Source organism: Stegastes partitus, unplaced genomic scaffold, assembly GCF_000690725.1.
Source record: "Stegastes partitus isolate 25-593 unplaced genomic scaffold, Stegastes_partitus-1.0.2 Scaffold847, whole genome shotgun sequence".
NCBI lineage: Eukaryota > Metazoa > Chordata > Actinopteri > Pomacentridae > Stegastes > Stegastes partitus.
In genome coordinates this window covers 192,283-208,624 of record NW_007578578.1, presented here as the reverse complement: position 1 = coordinate 208,624, position 16,342 = coordinate 192,283, and the positions used below count along the sequence as shown (strand labels likewise).

Below are 16,342 nucleotides of genomic sequence, written 5' to 3'. Positions count from 1 at the left end.
TAGAAAACCCATTAATATTTAATTTTGTTCAGTCGTGCCACGTGCCTGCGCTGGTTTCTTTAACGTTGTTTATTTGGGTGTTAAATCTGATCTAAAGGCTGTTGGAGTTCCATTAGCTTCGGAGGAAATGTGCATATTGTGGCATCGCTGATATTCTGAGGATTTAAGTTTTATTGTGGAGCGGAATACTTAGGTGGCAGTTTAATTCTTTATTTATGGTTGGCTATAAGCTGTGACTGATGTTGTATAAAATTGAGATTATCTGCATTTTACGTCCTGTTATATCACTCACTGCTGTCCCTGTCCTTCACCGATGAAACACAGTGGTGCCTGATAAAACACATCCACTCAACCTGTAACAGATATTCTGTTGTTGTCTCGGTTTTCTGGATGGTTGGAGTTTGTAAATTCATCTGGGCGTAGTTTAAGTTTGGTTTAAATTACAAGCTTTCCTTTGCTACAAAAGCAGCTGGAGCTGGGCACTTAAAAAGTGTGCGCGCGTATGTGTCTGCTCAGAATCAAACAGGCCCGAGCTCTGGCGCAAAATGAGCCCTCGGAGGACTAGAATGGTGAGCCTTGGAAATGTTTGTATCCACGACGCTGTTTTACTCACACCCATCCTGCCTGGAAAATACAAGGGCGGAGGGCGGACAAAGATTTTCTTGTGCCCAAGGACGCATATCACCACAGGGTGGGTGTGAGTGTGCGCGTGTGTGTGCCCTTGTCCATCAGCTTCATAGTTAATATTAGCACACACAGACATTTTTACAACTCTTAATCCCTTATTGAAACCATTTTTACGCACACGATGGCTGTGCGTAAAAATGGTGATCCATCCGTTTGATCCATTTGATCCAGAGGGAGAGAGAACATATGAGTCAGATCAATTTTACGCCTTCAAAAATCACATAAACAGCAACCAACAGCATCTGCTGTTTTGTGTCAATTCATCAACCTTTCAGCGAATGCATTATCCAGGCACTCTAACCAGTCCGCTTTAAAATGCAAGAAGGAAAAACGACACTGCACAACCTGAAACTAGTCTTTACGCAGGCTGAGCGTCATTCCAACCAACTTTTTTCTTTTCTCTTGATTTTACATTTTCTGAAGTTTGGGGTGTTACACACACACGTACACATACACACACACACACACACACACACACACACACACACACACACACACACAGGGAGACACACTGATACAGTCCCACTGTACCAGAGTCATCCAGTTTGTGTTTACCAGTAGCCACCTCTCCGCACTGAGAAACACAGTCTCCTGAGTGCCGGTGCGCCATCATTACGCACACACCAACATGACGCAAATGCACTTGGGGATACAGACAACTGCGCGCGTGCATACACACCAGCGCATCCATAATCTCACTCTGTCGCCATCTGTGACGCCACGACTGTCGCGCGGCCCCTTACTAGCTACAACGAGGTATCTCAAATATCTCAAACACACCGGAGCTTGGCGGCACTCCGCTAGCACGTTAATACAGGAGCACTACACAGTGACTGAGTGACATGGTAATTACACCCCCCCTCCTCTCTCTCTCTCACTTTACCACCCCCACCCTCTCTCTACTTAGCCCCCACTTACAGGCAGCCTTCAAACTCTACTTACTGCGCGTCCGGACTCTTTCTCTCCACCGGGTTTTCCCAGCGTCCAGAGCGGAACAGATAGCAGATCGCCGGGCTCCGAGTGTGAACCGGAGCTGAAACAGCGGCCGGTAGTAGTGGCCTGCTCTCTCTCTCACACACACACTCCCTCCCTCTCCCGCTCTGTCTCTACTTTACTGACCCCTTTAGGATCCCCGCGAAGCCGTTAAACCGTCACTTGCTTTCTAGAATGTGAAATATATAGTACATTGTCAACTCCCCAAAACCATAAAACTAACTTTATGGACCCCACGTGACCAGAGGAGAGCCAGTGAGAGGTATCAGTCTGAGGCCGGGCCTGATCTTTACGATCCAACTTGGAGATAAAAACCCTCATCTGTTTGACATGTAAATGTCAAAGCTGCCTTCTTTTTTATAGTTTGGCCCAAAGCAGAAGGGGGTTAGCTTTAAAAAAATATCTCAACACACATACACACACAGACGAGGCAGGAGATAGAGGTTGTGTCCAGATGAGGCTCGAAGCTGGACCTCGTCCCCCCCATGAGCTCAGAAACAAAGCCGTGTATGAGCAGGGAAACTGCAGCACCATCAGCCGGTGAGTTTAAAAGTTCAGTTGGTTGTTTACAGTTGGAAATCAGGAGAAGGTAACCTAATTTGTCCGGGAGTGGCCTCCGTTCGGGCGGAAAAGGGAGAAAAGTGACCAATTTGTCCACCGCGAGTAGTTTGTTGTCTTGTCAGACTTGGTCAACAGAGATGGAAACTGGCCTGTGTGCGTGCGCGTGCATGTGTGTCTCTGTGTGTTTTATGCAGCTTGTTTAGTGATTGGTGAGATTGGCGCTGTGATGCTGCTGTGATGCAGGAGGCTGTCGCCTTGGAAATGTGGCGTTTAGAATTCAAGGCCTTAGAACTGGTGTTTTATGTGATGCGTATTTACGCACGGAGTACTTTGGTTTTTCCACATTGAATAAGTTGGCAATAGTGAAACCTTACATTTGTTAAGGCTAGATTTTGCATTAGATGTCACAAAATGCTCACAAAAATATGCAGAAAGAGGCGGAAACTAAAATTGGAGCTTGTTGGTTTTTTTCCTGTAAGAAGTGAACTGGTTTTGAACAGACATCAGCGCAAACCTACGTACAGTTTGATCCGGATCAAGCCACACGATCCCAGGCTTTTTCTCATCCCAGGCAGCCTTTCTAATATAGACTCGCATAGTTACCAAACTCAGAACTGTGCAGCTGACAACTGATGCTGTCCAGAGACAGAGATTTGCATATGAAATATAGAATATGTTCCAACAAAAAAATGTTCCAGTTTGAACTGATTGAACCAGTTTTCTGCTTCAGCTCCAGCACATCACAGAGGCTTCTGAAACGTTTGGCCCGTGTAAACCCCAATCCCTGCTAAGCCATTTGTGCGGCAGTTTGGTTTATGAGCAGCTGTTTAAGTCTGTCTGGTTTTGATGAGTATGAGGAACTTTATTGTTGTTTTTTTTTTTGTACTCCAAGTTACAAACAAATACAAAAAGCTCACTGGCAGAAAGCTTACAGGCCTCAGAGGACGGTAGCCATTTCCCTTACATGCCTACACACACTCTCTCACACACTCCTCATCCATGCGCGCACTCTCACACTGCAACTACAAAGAGCCAACTGGTCACATTTAAAAATGTCAATATATATCTATATACATCATTTCTGAAACATAGATCCAATAATTACAATAATAATAACAATATAATACAGGTACACTTTTTTCCGAATAATAGAGCTATACACACAGTATGGATGGGTACGGAGATGAAGGCAGCTCTGATTTGTTTTCAACAAACACACTCACACACCTTCCCTGCGTCCTCAATAAAAATAGGAGCAGATTTGAATGGCAAGTCCGAGAGAGCGAGTGGGGGGGAGTGTGGGGGTGGGGGGCTTCAAACTAGTAGGATATACACGCGTTACTGGATGTAAATAACTTACAGTAAGAGCTCACATGCTGACTTCTCTAGAAAGCACTTGGTCAAATACAAAACATCGGCACTTGACACATAAAACGATATTTAGACATTAAACAATAGGTAGGTAGCAAGGTTGTAGGTAGGACGTAGGTAGAAACGTAGTTAGGTAGCATATTCATCCTCTGCTCTCCTCTGGACAGCGAGTTTAAAAACGACGACAACATACAAGAACACTAAGTTTTGATTTTTTTTTTCTTTCTTTTGTTTCTTTTCTTTTTTTTTAAACAAGAGCAAGTACCACAGTCATTATTTTTACGTTGCCCTAAAACACCAAAGACCAACATGCCAAACAAATAAAAAGTGCTGCGCTGCTGTACAGTACTCGGTTGATAATATGAAGTGTTTTTAAATCTAGATTTGGAATCTGTTTGTCATAGACACGCTTCTTCATCACCGTCTTCTTCTTTAGCTCCATTTTCGGCTGGCCTCTTATTTTTTGTGTTTTTCTTCAAGTTTTCTTTAATTTTCCTACTGTTCCTCTCACGTGTCCCTCCTGGGAAGCCTGGTAGTAACCTTTCCAAACAGATGGACGGATGGATAATTTTTTTTCTTCTTTTTCCCCCCAAACGGTTTCATCTCTAGGGTTGGAAGGCGCTACCGGCCGTGGCCAGGCTCATGCTTTTCAGTTTGTTGTCCTTCTTCCACTTCATCCTCCGGTTCTGGAACCAGATCTTGATCTGTCGCTCCGTGAGACAGAGCGCGTGCGCGATCTCGATCCGTCGCCGCCGCGTGAGGTACCGGTTGAAGTGGAACTCCTTCTCCAGCTCCAGAGTCTGGTAGCGGGTGTACGCCGTCCGCGCCCGTTTCCCGTCGGGGCCCGTCATATCTGAGGGTTTGGATCGGACAAAAGGCGTTAAAGGAGCGCGTTGGGAGGCAGCAACATGCGACACAAACCGCTCAGCGTTTAGAAAGAGACACAGACAGACAGTCAGCAATATAAGCTGGAAGTTTACAATGCAAAGGAACCAGTAAATGTGCTCTATGATGCCACTGGATCAGCACCTCTGTGACGCAGCGTTATAACTTATTCATAAACACACTGTTTGCTGCAGGTTTGCTGCATTGGATTCATATTATAGCCACAGGTTGTTTCTGTTATTGTGTTCACCTCATCTGTACCCGCCAAACATAAACTACAGAAAATACAGAAGGCAGAATTTCCCACATCTTCACCAGAATCAACGTGCGTAAAGACGCAGCAGCAGTGAGTCAAACTGCCCCCCAGTCCCGCCGCAGTATTTCTTGACACATTTTATTTCTGCCATTTCCACTCCACAGCCTCTGCTAAAAGAGTTGCTTTTATTTGTCACCTTACTATTTTCTTTTTTAAGCAGCCCTCTTCACCGTCACCCTGTATATTCCCCCTTTTCACTCCCTCTAGCTCCCTTCAAGATTTTATTGCCCCGTCCTCTGCCTCACCTCTCTAATAAAGTTCCCACACGTAATAAAGCTTCACTTTCAAAGGAGCAGCAGCTTCCAAAGCCTCACTGGCCTCTCTTTCTTTTTTCTCCCTCGTCTTTCTTTTCCCACCCGGCTCTGTCTGCGCTCCCCAGCCTGTTGGGCTTTGCTGCCCGGCTTGCCTCTCCCTTGACAGATTTATGACGCTTTTGTGGAATTTGCTAAAATAAAAAAATAAAAAAAGGAGGAAGAAAAGACAGAGGGGGCAACCATCCGGCGTCCCTGGCTTCTACAGGAGGAAAATGTAAAACGAATTGCACCCTGATGCACTGAAAAGACGCTAATGCACAACTTCTTCAGCTGCTTCACTGGAAGCTGTCCTGTTTGCTTATTCTCTGATTTACACATTTAAAAAATAATAATAATAATTAAAAAAAATAGTGAAATATGCACATCTGCTGTAGATCAACATAAAGCAGGTAATTCGTGCTCTCTCGGCTCAGACACCTCGCTGACGGATTTTTTGACAGCCGTATGAAAATATGAAATTGACGCAGCTGAAAAGGACTCGGTGGGGTGCAGACAAAAACAAGAAACCGTGGCTAATTGTGTGTCTTTCAGCTATTCTCAAGCAGCCAGTTTACTCAAATCAAATCAAAGCACCAATAAGTCTGCTCAATCTTTAGTGTGTATTCAAAGAGGCGCAGAGCACTCAGGCTCCCCGTGTAGCTCCAACAAGCACTTAACTGTCACCAGCCCCATGTGTCCATACATGCAGGCTGCAATCTATTGAGCCAGCAATATGAATATTATCGCCCTGGAACTTCTCTGATACAGAGCTAATAAGCTGTAAACACAAGAGCAGCATGTACCATGGCTAATGTGCAGCTTTCTCATCCAGGGGAATATCTGTGGTGTCTGAGCGTCGCTGCCGGTGCTGCCAGCGGCTGATCCCGCCGGGCCGCCCTCCTGCTTCTGCCCGGGCTGCGGGTGCCCGGTCCTGGGTGCTGGGTTGCTGCCGTGCCCGGCGTCCCGGTTGTGCTGCAGCTCCTCGGTCTCTGGTGACGCGTCGTCCAGCTCCGTGTAGCGCTGCGCCGTGCCGCCGCCGCCGGAGGAGGCTGAAGACAGGTTTGGAGAGCTGAGATTACCGCTTCCTGGTTGATCCGAGCGGGGAGAGGAGCTCTGGACGCCCAGCTTGGTGCTCTCACTACCGGGTGACAGGAGGGAGTCTGCCGCGGAGGCGAGCGAGCAGCTGGACGGCTGTCTGAAGCCTCTCTCCGCGGCCGGGGAGCCGAAGCCCCGGGAGTCCCCGACGACCGAGCCGCCCCCGAAGTGTCCTCCGGTGTTGGCGGCGCCGCTGCTCCCCCCTCCCCGGTTGGTGACCGTCAGGTCCATGCCATTGTAGCTGTAGCCGTAAGAGCCCGTCGCATGGTGCATGGTGGCGGAGGAAGAGTCCCTGTACGTCCCGCCGTTCATTGCGCCGCTGCTGGCTCCATAATTTAGCAGTTGATAGTCGGGGCCATTTGGGTAGCGCCCCGAGAACGAGTTTACAAAGTAAGAGCTCATTTAGGTTGTTTTAGAGAGTTGCAGGCTTACAGTTGAGTACTAAGGGGCGCTTGATTTGTTAGATTTCTCTTGGTCGTTATAACGCGGGTACTTTCAACGATTTATGATGTATTAGTGAATTATGGCGTTGCACTGTACTTCGTTTTTAGCTATGTATGCGCCGTCCAAATATGGGGGTGGGGTGGTGTGTGTGTGTGTGTGTGTTGGATGGAGGGGTGTGTGTGTGATGGGGGAGGTGAGGGGTGAGGTGAGGGAGGAGAGAGAGAGACACAGAGAAGGTGGGGAGGTGAGGGGGGGTGCGGTCACGTGCTTTTGTTGACCAGTCGTAAATTCTCGCCGATGACTTTGGAGAGGTAATTCATGCTCTGAGGTTTCTAATGATAAAGGGCTGGGCGGGGAAAGCGCTCTCTCTCTCCCCCCTCTTTCTCTCCCCCTCCCTCTCCCTCACCCTTTATTCCACTGCTGGAGGTGCAGGGGGTGAGCTCAGAGCGCCACCTACTGCAGACATAATTTATTGCACTGATTACAAAGACAGAAAGAGGAGGAGAGGCAGAAAGTAGACACTCCAAAAAGAGTCTGTTAGCTGTAAAATATTCTTTCTCCCCCTCCACCTCTCTCCCCGTGTGTGTGTGTGTGTGTTTGTCTCATCACTCAGGCCTGTTAATTGACCTTTGCCGAGGCTGGAAATTAGGAGGCGACGACCATAAACCATAAAATAAGCCGTTCATAATGAACACGGCGGACACGGTGCATCACATTCTGCCTTCAGCTCAGAGCTCAGGGAAGTTTCCATCCACGACTCAGGCCTACGTGGAAAACTAGAGCAGCATTAATAACAACTGTAATAATTGTAGGTATTAAAATAATAATAATGGTAGCTGTTAAAATAATAACATTAATAGCAGCATAAGAGCTGTTAGAAGATTCAGGGATGCAATCAGAAGCTCTCACAGCCCAGAGTCAGAGGTGGTCAGAAGAGGCTCGTTTCTGTGTATTTATTAAAATATCTGTGCTCTACTTATTGATGCTCAGCCCAGTCAGAGTGCCAAAACTCTCCTGTTTGCTTTGCATTGTACAGTCTCTCCTCTATTTTTGCTCTTTCTGTATCTTGCACCACAAACGTCACACAAATATGTTGTAGATTCAAAATTTCCCTGTAAAAACAAAAACACTTTGACATGAACTAGCGGATCCCCACCACATTCCTGTTGTCTCTCACACACTTACAGGCCATGCAGGAGAGTCAGATTGGCTTCTTTCTTTCTTTCTTTCTTTTTTCTTTCTGTCTTTCTTCTGCTGCCCTCCCTCCCTCCCTCTCCCCTTTCATTCTTTCTCCCCTGCAATCTCCCTTCCAGCTGCAGAGGAGGAATGTTAAACCTGATCTGTGACGTCCACACTGGATGGAAATCTGCTGATTTATGATTTGTTGATTCCCTGGTTGGGATGCATTTCAGCCGGGGTGCCTCTGTGTGTCTGGGTGTGCGTGTGTGTTTGTAGTAGGCCTCAGTGTGCGCTGGGCTGTGCATGTTTCATTGTAAGTCCGACACGCCGCCCAGAACAGGGGACACATGAAGAATTCCAGATTTTTGTGTGCGTGTGTGTGTGTGTGTGTGTGTGTGTGTGAAATGATACAAATGAATGTACTCTGTGGGGGAGTGTGTGTAGCTGCAGGCCACATTTCAGACACTCAGCTGCTCTCACACTGAGTGTCAGCCAGACGAACCAGCAGTTGCTATGGAAGTCATCTTGAATATAACAGAGCAGTTAGAAAAACACGACAGCAACAGGCAGCAGCGGGGGGTTAAAATCCACAAAACGCATCAAAGATTTATTATTTCATCCAGTGGAGTTTTCATATAAGCACTAAGTCAGCCGGCCGCCGGCCCCAAAGCAGGCCGGAGAGCCTAAAACGCACAGAGCTCCAAGTGTACCAGGAATGGCCAGGGACAAAGAGGAGGAGGCACTGACCCAGTTGGCACACACTTCTGAACACACTCCCCTTGTTATATATAGATTTCCACCATCACAGTGAATATTTGGTCTATGAAGCAGCTCACTAAACATTTTGGTCCAAACAAATTCCACAGTTTCTGATAAGAGCAGTTTGGTGATTCTTCTTTTTTTTTTTTTTTTTACCTCAGCATAGAGAACTGGAAGCACTGAGCTCCTCAGACATGTGCTGTTCCCTTCATGTATTATCATCTGGATCCTTTTTAATGTGTTTTATCACATTTTTGTTTGGCATCTCAAAGGTCACGATGCTCAGGATTCAGAGGCTCAGTCTGTGTTAAAGCAGGATGCTTCATTTGTTTAGAATCATCCTGGAAAAAAGGAAAAAGATCATCCCACATGCACCCACGGCTCCTCGTAATCTAAGTCCTCATTTGAGGCAGCGCTCAGACGTTAGGATGCTCAGGTTTGGGAGATATTTGTATGTTGTTTCAGATTTATGGTCTAATAAAACACTTTCAAACTCAGTCAACTCAGAAAGTTTCACAACTCCTTGAAACTTTATCTGGAGGCTCCAGACCTTCAGTAGCGGATATAAAATACAGACAAAATAGAAAACCAGAACTTCTTTTTTTCCTTTTTGTTGCCAAAAATATGAGAAACACCGAACACGTGTGTGCAGTTAATGTATGTAAAATGAGCCCTGTGGGTCACCGTGGAACCAGTTCCTCTGTGTTTAACATAGAACATCTGCCAGCACGGACTTTCTCCTGTTAGGCACCTTGAAGTGGAATCAAACCCTGAATATGATCATAGCCTCAAAATAAGAGAGAGATGTACACATGAAGCAAATCTAATCTTTAGCTTCATTACACTCAAAGTCAGTCATGGGGTCATTTGATGGTGACTCTGAGCCGGTTCTGTATTTTTTTGTCTCTGGATATTTAACTGAGTCTCACTTCAAATTAAACGTATTGAGTTAAATCTCTTCTCTCTCACAGATGCTGATTATTTACTGACAGCCTCTCCTGGCAGCACATCTGAGAACTAAACAGAGAAGCTTCTTGCTCACACCACATGAAAGATCCTGAACGTGTTCCTCCAGCAGGCACGCGCTCAAATATAATATCATCATGTAAATAGGAGGGAGGCTTGTTTTCTGCCTAAACGCTAAATAACATCACTGGATCTGTGTTTGCAGCACGGATCCCGTCAGGCCCGCGTTCACAAACGTTACAGAAACATTTCCGTCTCGGTTGAAATGTGGTTTCCAGCTTCGTGATGCTAACAGCGTTATCATGTTTGTATGAAATAACGAGTGGTGATGAGCAGCACGAGACCGGCTAACACACACAGAGGCCTTTTATGTGTGTGTGTGTTAGTGAATGCGCGCGCATCGACGAAACTCAAGATGGAAGCCGCGCGCCGGTCACTCAGGGGACACGCAGAGTTCACAGGGTCACGAGGACATTGTCCACTTTGTCTGTCTGAAGTGTGTGTGTGTGTGTGTGTGTGTGTGTGTGTGTGTGTGTGTGTGTGTGTCTGGCTCGAGGACAGGTCAACTTTCTCTCCTCTCTTTGCTGCTCATCAATTAGCAGAGCGCGCCCTCAGCGGCAGCTCTCGCGCCCTCCTTGTCACTACTTCCCCTCCGGACCGCCGCGTGCGTTTTTTCTTTTTTCTTTTTTTTTTTTTAAACTCTCCCCGCGGGCCTCGCTCTCACCCCGCGCGCCGTAAATATGCGCGCGCGCTGGAGTTAAAAATAAAATTAAAATTAAAATTAAAAAAGGCTCAAAGGTTTAGTCGCGGGAGTAAAGCAGGTGATAAAAACCAAGGCCGGATGTTCCGCTTGGTTAATGTTGGAACTTTGTCAGAAGCCAAACAGCAGCCGGAGCCTCTCTGTGCAGGTCTTTACATTTTATTGAACAGCTCTCATAGGTAGTATATGCAAGTACTGACAAAACACTAACAGAAACAAACAATGTAAAAATCCATAAAATATACACTTTCCTGAACGAGTTTAGGTAGTTTTCAGAATAACATCAGTAGGATAACACCCCGCCCTCCCCCCGCACCCTCTCCATATTGGAAAACAGCTGGAAAAGTTAAATTACCCCCACCCCCACCCCCCCTTACATTACCCTCACCGTACAAGGTGTGTTTTACCCCCTCTTGCTTATTTCTATACAGTTTAAATATGAACACAATATGACATAGTTACACTTCCCCCATAGTGTTTTCCTCCCCGGGCTGGTGTGTGTGTGTGTGTGTGTGTGTGTGTGTGTGTGTGTGTCCAGAGTGTGTCACTGAAGGTATCATACACACAGCACATCGACAAAATAACGAAGAACAAAAAAATAAAATTAAATCGGGGAGGAAAGTCAAGTCCTAAAGCTCCAGAACAAGTGCCTGACGGGTCGGAAGAACATTGAACCGGATCGGAGCAGGAACCTGCCAGAGTAGGAAGTCGGGAGTTTTCTTGGAATGCAGCAAGAAACTGTTTGGACGCAGCTCGTCACCGTCGGGCGGCTGATTACTGATTTACTGGAGACGGTTTTTATTTCTTACACTGGATGAACAGCACGCAAACCACATTTTAATGTTCTGCTTTCTCATCTCTTTCCTCATTTTAATGAAGGAATTCCACAGTTTCACGGCTCTCTCTCTGTACTCCAAATTATTATTTCCAATTAGCAGAGCGCTCAGAGACGCGGCCTTCAGAGGCAGGTGACCTGAGAAGGACCGAGACAGGAATCATCGTGGCCCTCTTTTTTTTTTTTTTTTTTTTTTTTTTTTTTTTTTTTTTTTTTTTTTTTTTTTTTTTTTTTTTTTTTTTGTCCCCTCCTGCTCAGGTAAAAAATAAAAATCAAAGGAACTGCAGGCTACATTTTCCCAGAGTTTTCCCACCAGACGAACGTCTGGACGAACTTTGAGACGGGAAGGGGAAGGGAATACCCAGCATGTCTTTTCCTCCACCCTCCTCTTCCTCTTTTTATGTGTTTAACATGAGTTTATTTATTCTCCCTTTTTTTCTCCTCCTTCTTTTCCTCTCTGTAAATTCACTCCGTCCGTTTCTCCTCTTCGTCTGCACCGTTCACCGTGGACGAAGAGGAGGACGACGAGGAGGAAGAGGAGTTGATCAGCTTGTTCTCCTTCTTCCACTTCATCCTCCGGTTCTGGAACCAGATCTTGATCTGCCGCTCCGTGAGGCAGAGCGCGTGCGCGATCTCGATCCGCCGCCGCCGCGTGAGGTACCGGTTGAAGTGGAACTCCTTCTCGAGCTCGAGCGTCTGGTAGCGCGTGTACGTCTGCCGGCCGCGTCTCCCGGGGCTGCCGAAGGTCCCTGAGAGGGGAGAGAAAGTTACACGTTAACCGGGCTGCTGATCACACATCAACCGTCCTGCTGACGGAGGAGGAACCGGCGGTTAGCCGCTTTAATGATCAGTTTATTATTCACTTCTATTCTATTCTATTCTATTCTATTCTATTCTATTCTATTCTATTCTATTCTGAAACGCAGTGACCTCATTGGTTTTGTTGTTTCATATAATCTGCCCTCCTCTCCACCCACCAATCGAAGATCAATAGAACTGAATCCATCCTCTCATCAGTCCAACAGTGTTTTAAGCGTCCTTCTAAAAATGCGCATCGAGCTGCTTCACGTTTCTATTAAATCCCTGTTTGGCTGCTAAAAGTGTTTTGTTTGGTTTTGTTTTTCTTTTTTTTTTAAATCTGACACAAATTTTTTTGAACGCCATAAAAAATAATAACAAGCAGCCCATTTCTGAATTAAAGTTCATGAACTGTGCTTAAAATAGTGACTTCTGTAGTGAAGTCTGAAGGAGTTTCAGTGTTTAGAGGAGAAGAAAGGCGCGCTTTGTTGGGAGGCTTCCCCAGCACGCACTGATAATAATTATAATAATAATAATTAGAATTATAATAATAATTATAATAATAATCAACAGCAGCTATGTGATAACAGCACAAGTCAGGACATATATGACAGGGTATTTCCCCCGATGAGGAGCACCTTCCAGGGCTTTACTCTCCTCTGTCCGCGCTACCAGGAGGCCTGCTTTGGCCCCTGGTGCTGAACACATCGCCATGTTGTCAGTTTAGCAGCTTCACTTTCTGTATTGATCTGAAAGGCAGATCATGGATGGAAAACCGCACAGTGCTCAACTCTAAAGATCCACGAAGGAGAAACACACACACACACACACATAAACACACACACACACATAAACTCACACACATATAGAAACCCTCCAAACCGGATTATGAGGAGTACGCGGGGCTTTTGTGCCACTCTGTTCTCTCTCCAGCTGCCATTTACATCTCCAGCTATCATTTATAGCCCGCTCTGCGTTCTGCTCCTTATACATTTCTTTGCGGCGGAGCCTGTTTCCACCTCATCTGTCATAACTCGGAGTGTCCTGCAGGGCTTTGTACAACAGTAGCCCTGCATCATCCACCATTACTCACTTCACCCTCAACAGGCCGTTTTTCCTCCGTTAAACACAGATACTCTGGTTTAGCAGCACAGCATCCCACAACAGCTATTTTACAGTTTGCCTGAGCAGTGCGCTGTGGATCAGGGCAGAGCTGTGCGTATTTTGGGGAGTCAGATAAATCATATTAAAGTTGGCCCTGCATGGCTCACTTTCACTCCGAACTTGGCAGCACTCACAGGCCTGATTATCTAATCGGTTTTGAATAAACAGTGTCTGCGGTAAAAGGTTAACAGTAAAGGCTCCATGTGAGATAGCACAAGAGAAGTGGTGATAAAAAAAAATAGCAGCAGGAGCTGTGATATCAGTCTGCCTTTATCAGCAGCGGATACAAAGTTTGCACAAAGAAAAGAACCTGATTTCTCTTTAAATGCATTTAGTTAAAGGTTGTTATTGGATTTTTATACCTGATGTTTGTTGTTTGAAGGTCTTTGAAATAGAAATAACGTTTTAAAAATGAAATGTGTGGAAACAGCCAACAGATAGCTGCCTAACACTGTCAGCTTTTGGTTTCCTCTCTGTCCACAGCCTCTATCTTTTTATCTGCTCCTTGTTTTCACCCACAACACTCTATGACAGGCTCTTCCTCTGACTTTCCTTCCCTCTGCTCGGTAGCTGCGTCGGTCAGCAGGTCACACACAGTAACTGGAGCTACAACCCAAACAAACCCGGTTTATGACGGACAATAAAATACCGAGCACATGACTGAGTGACAGGCCAACAAACGGGGATCATAAAGCAGCTACTGAGAGAGGAGGAGGGCAGCGAGCAGGGAAGACAGCGGAGCGGCTGACAGAGGAAACAAACGTCAGCTTTATGACGGGGATCATAAAATATGCAAGAAAGAGGGGAAGAGGAAGAAGAAGACACTCACCGTTGCACGCGTTCATCCGCTGCATCCACGGATAAATGGGGGCTGACGCCGCTTGTTTGTCGTCCATCGCTTCACCGAACAGCCCCTTCCCACCGAGCCCCGCGCACTCCGCTTTACGGTGCATGCCGTCCGGGCTGAGCACGAGCTGGTGCTCCTCCAGACTGCACGGGTGCTCCTTGTCCCGGTAGAAGCTCGTGGCTGCCGCTGCAGCCGCCGCTGCCGCCGTGGCGTAATCGCAGGCACCGGCTCCGGTCGCGCCCCCGACACCGACCCCTGCCGCCGCCGCCGCCGCCGCCGCCGCACGGTGCCCGCTGTACGCTCCGTTGGTCGCCTGCTGGTAGTAGGAGGACGCCGGGTACGGTTTGTCCTGGTGCACGCCGCCTCCGCTGGCGCTGTATGCCATGGCTGCGGCAGCCGTGACGGCGGCTGCCCCCGGGTAGTGCCTGAGCGGGTGGTCGGCGGCGTATCCCGACGAGTAAAGCGGGATCTGACCCAGGAACGACTCTGCCGCCGCCGCCTGCCCTCCTCCACCCGTTCCCGGTAGCGTCACCGGGAAAGAGGAGTTGACAAAATAGGAACTCATCGGGAGAAAGTAGGAGAGGTGAAGAAGGGGAGAAAAGAAGAAGAGGAGAAGAAGAGGAGGAGAGGGGAGGACAGGAGGGCACGAAACAAACACAACAACAAGGTTCACGCGATGAAGACGCAGAAGGGGGAGTAGACGGACGGAGGCTGACGGCTAACGGTTCTCCCTCCCGTCCTCCTTCCTCTGCCTTCCCCTGCCTGCACTTTATGATTTGTTGTGTTTTATAGCCGACAGTCCGACGGGCTGCTGCTATCACTTAGTTTATCGCAGATTGGGAGGAGGGGGTGAGGAGGGTGAGGAGGGTGAGGGTGGGGGGTACCGGGGTGGCTGAGTGCCAGTGTGGGACAGAGAGAGAGAGAGAGAGAGAGAGAGGGAGGGGGAGAACAAGAGCGAGCGAGTGTGTGTGTGAGTGGAGAAAACGGGATAGGGTGAGGAGGGGGATGAGGGGGGAGGCACAGACCAGCTGACCTCCCGCTGACCAATGGGAAGCCTCCGTGCCTGGCATTCGTTCGCCCCTTTTCCTTTCGTTGGAGAGAGGAAGAGGAGGAGGAGGAGGAAGAGGGAGGGAGGGGGTCTGGGAACTACTGTGACCCCCCCACAGCACCACCACCACCTCCACCACCGCTCTCCTTTCCTATTTCCCTTCTTCAATCTCCCGCTCTCTCTTTAATTCTCATTCAGTCTCTTTCTAATCTTCCTCCGGTTCCCGGTGAGATTGCGCAATCACACCGGAATCCTCCGCGCGTTAAATTGATTCTTTCTCTCCCTGTGTGTCTTCCTCCGTCTGTTGTTGGGCCCATAAAAGCCAGCAGCTCTCTCAAACACACTAACGCTCACACGCACACGCGCACTCCCGGAGGGGTGGAGGGGTGGAGGGGGGGTGCTGCTGCACCACTAGAGGCCACCGAATAATAAAACATATTCCCGGCGCTTTGCAGATAATACCGAGCGCATTAAAATGAATTTGTCGAGCGTAAATCACGGCCGGGAGCGCGCATGACTCATGTGTGGTCCCGTGTGTGTGTGTGTGTGTGTGTGAGTTAGCCTTCAGTCTAATGTGGGCTACGCTCTCCTATAATTGAGGTGTTTGTATTTGCAGTTGGTGTGTTTGGTCGGTGGCAGATTTACGCGCCGCTCCCTGGTCAATATGTGCGCCATGTTCCCACCGCAGGCTTTTCATCGCGGTTATTTTCGCCATCATAAGAGCAATTGATAATCTGCAAAGGATTTTCAGAGCATAATCTGATAGCTGTTAATGTTTTATTGCTGACAGATAACCCGGGACACGCGGACCCGTCCCGGGTTCTGCTGTGTGAACGCCGCGCTGCTGCTGCTGCTGTGAAACTGGACTCAAACATTCTGCAGGAGTCCGCTCGGTTTGATCAATGCGCGCCGTGAATTATTATTTTCCTTCTGCTGTGACACTGATTAGGCTGAAATGTAAAAGGAGAAGAAGAAAAGAAACAGCCCCGAACTTTCCCATTTTTCGCCCGTTTTCTTGACACTGATTATAGCCCCGCTGCTGAAGCTCTTTCCGAGGTGGCCATACATCCAGGTGAAATATATTTAATTCAGATCGCCCCAAGTATACATGCTACGGCCATAAGAGAGAAGGATGTGGCCCATCATTGATTCATTTAGCACTTTTAGAACTTGCACCGAATTAATCGCATTAATTACAAATTAGCAGCCATCAGTTCCTCCTGTTCAGACCAGAAGCCTCAGTGCAAATAACAGGACATTTAAAAACAGAATAAATAAAAATAGAAGCAACATAAAGTCTGAAAAATAGAGTAATAATAATAATAATAATAATAATAATAA

At 47.4% G+C, this 16,342-nt stretch overlaps 2 protein-coding genes across 2 annotated transcripts; both read right to left on the bottom strand.

Annotated features, from left to right (window-relative positions):
- Window positions 1-3,079: 3,079 nt before the first annotated feature.
- Window positions 3,080-6,603, bottom strand: hoxb5a (homeobox B5a). The gene is made up of 2 exons (XM_008292952.1): window positions 5,910-6,603; window positions 3,080-4,465 (listed from the first exon to the last, which is right to left on the bottom strand). The coding sequence occupies exons 1-2, from the start codon at window positions 6,601-6,603 to the stop codon at window positions 4,218-4,220; spliced, it is 942 nt and encodes a 313-aa protein (XP_008291174.1). The 3' UTR covers window positions 3,080-4,217.
- A 3,847-nt stretch (window positions 6,604-10,450) lies between these two features.
- Window positions 10,451-14,657, bottom strand: LOC103365503 (homeobox protein Hox-B6a-like). Its single transcript, XM_008292953.1, has 2 exons — window positions 13,936-14,657; window positions 10,451-11,893 (listed from the first exon to the last, which is right to left on the bottom strand). The coding sequence occupies exons 1-2, from the start codon at window positions 14,516-14,518 to the stop codon at window positions 11,610-11,612; spliced, it is 867 nt and encodes a 288-aa protein (XP_008291175.1). The 5' UTR covers window positions 14,519-14,657; the 3' UTR covers window positions 10,451-11,609.
- Between the last annotated feature and the right edge of the window lie 1,685 nt (window positions 14,658-16,342).

Bases quoted from the DNA above. Each gene is read 5' to 3' on its own strand.
- LOC103365503 (XM_008292953.1), bottom strand. From the start codon at position 14,518: ATGAGTTCCTATTTTGTCAACTCCTCTTTCCCGGTGACGCTACCGGGA. The intron at 11,894-13,935 runs GTGAGTGTCTTC...CTCCCCTCTCAG, and splicing joins GCGGATGAACGCGTGCAACG to GGACCTTCGGCAGCCCCGGG.
- hoxb5a (XM_008292952.1), bottom strand. From the start codon at position 6,603: ATGAGCTCTTACTTTGTAAACTCGTTCTCGGGGCGCTACCCAAATGGC. The intron at 4,466-5,909 runs GTACATGCTGCT...CCAAACCCTCAG, and splicing joins AAAGCTGCACATTAGCCATG to ATATGACGGGCCCCGACGGG.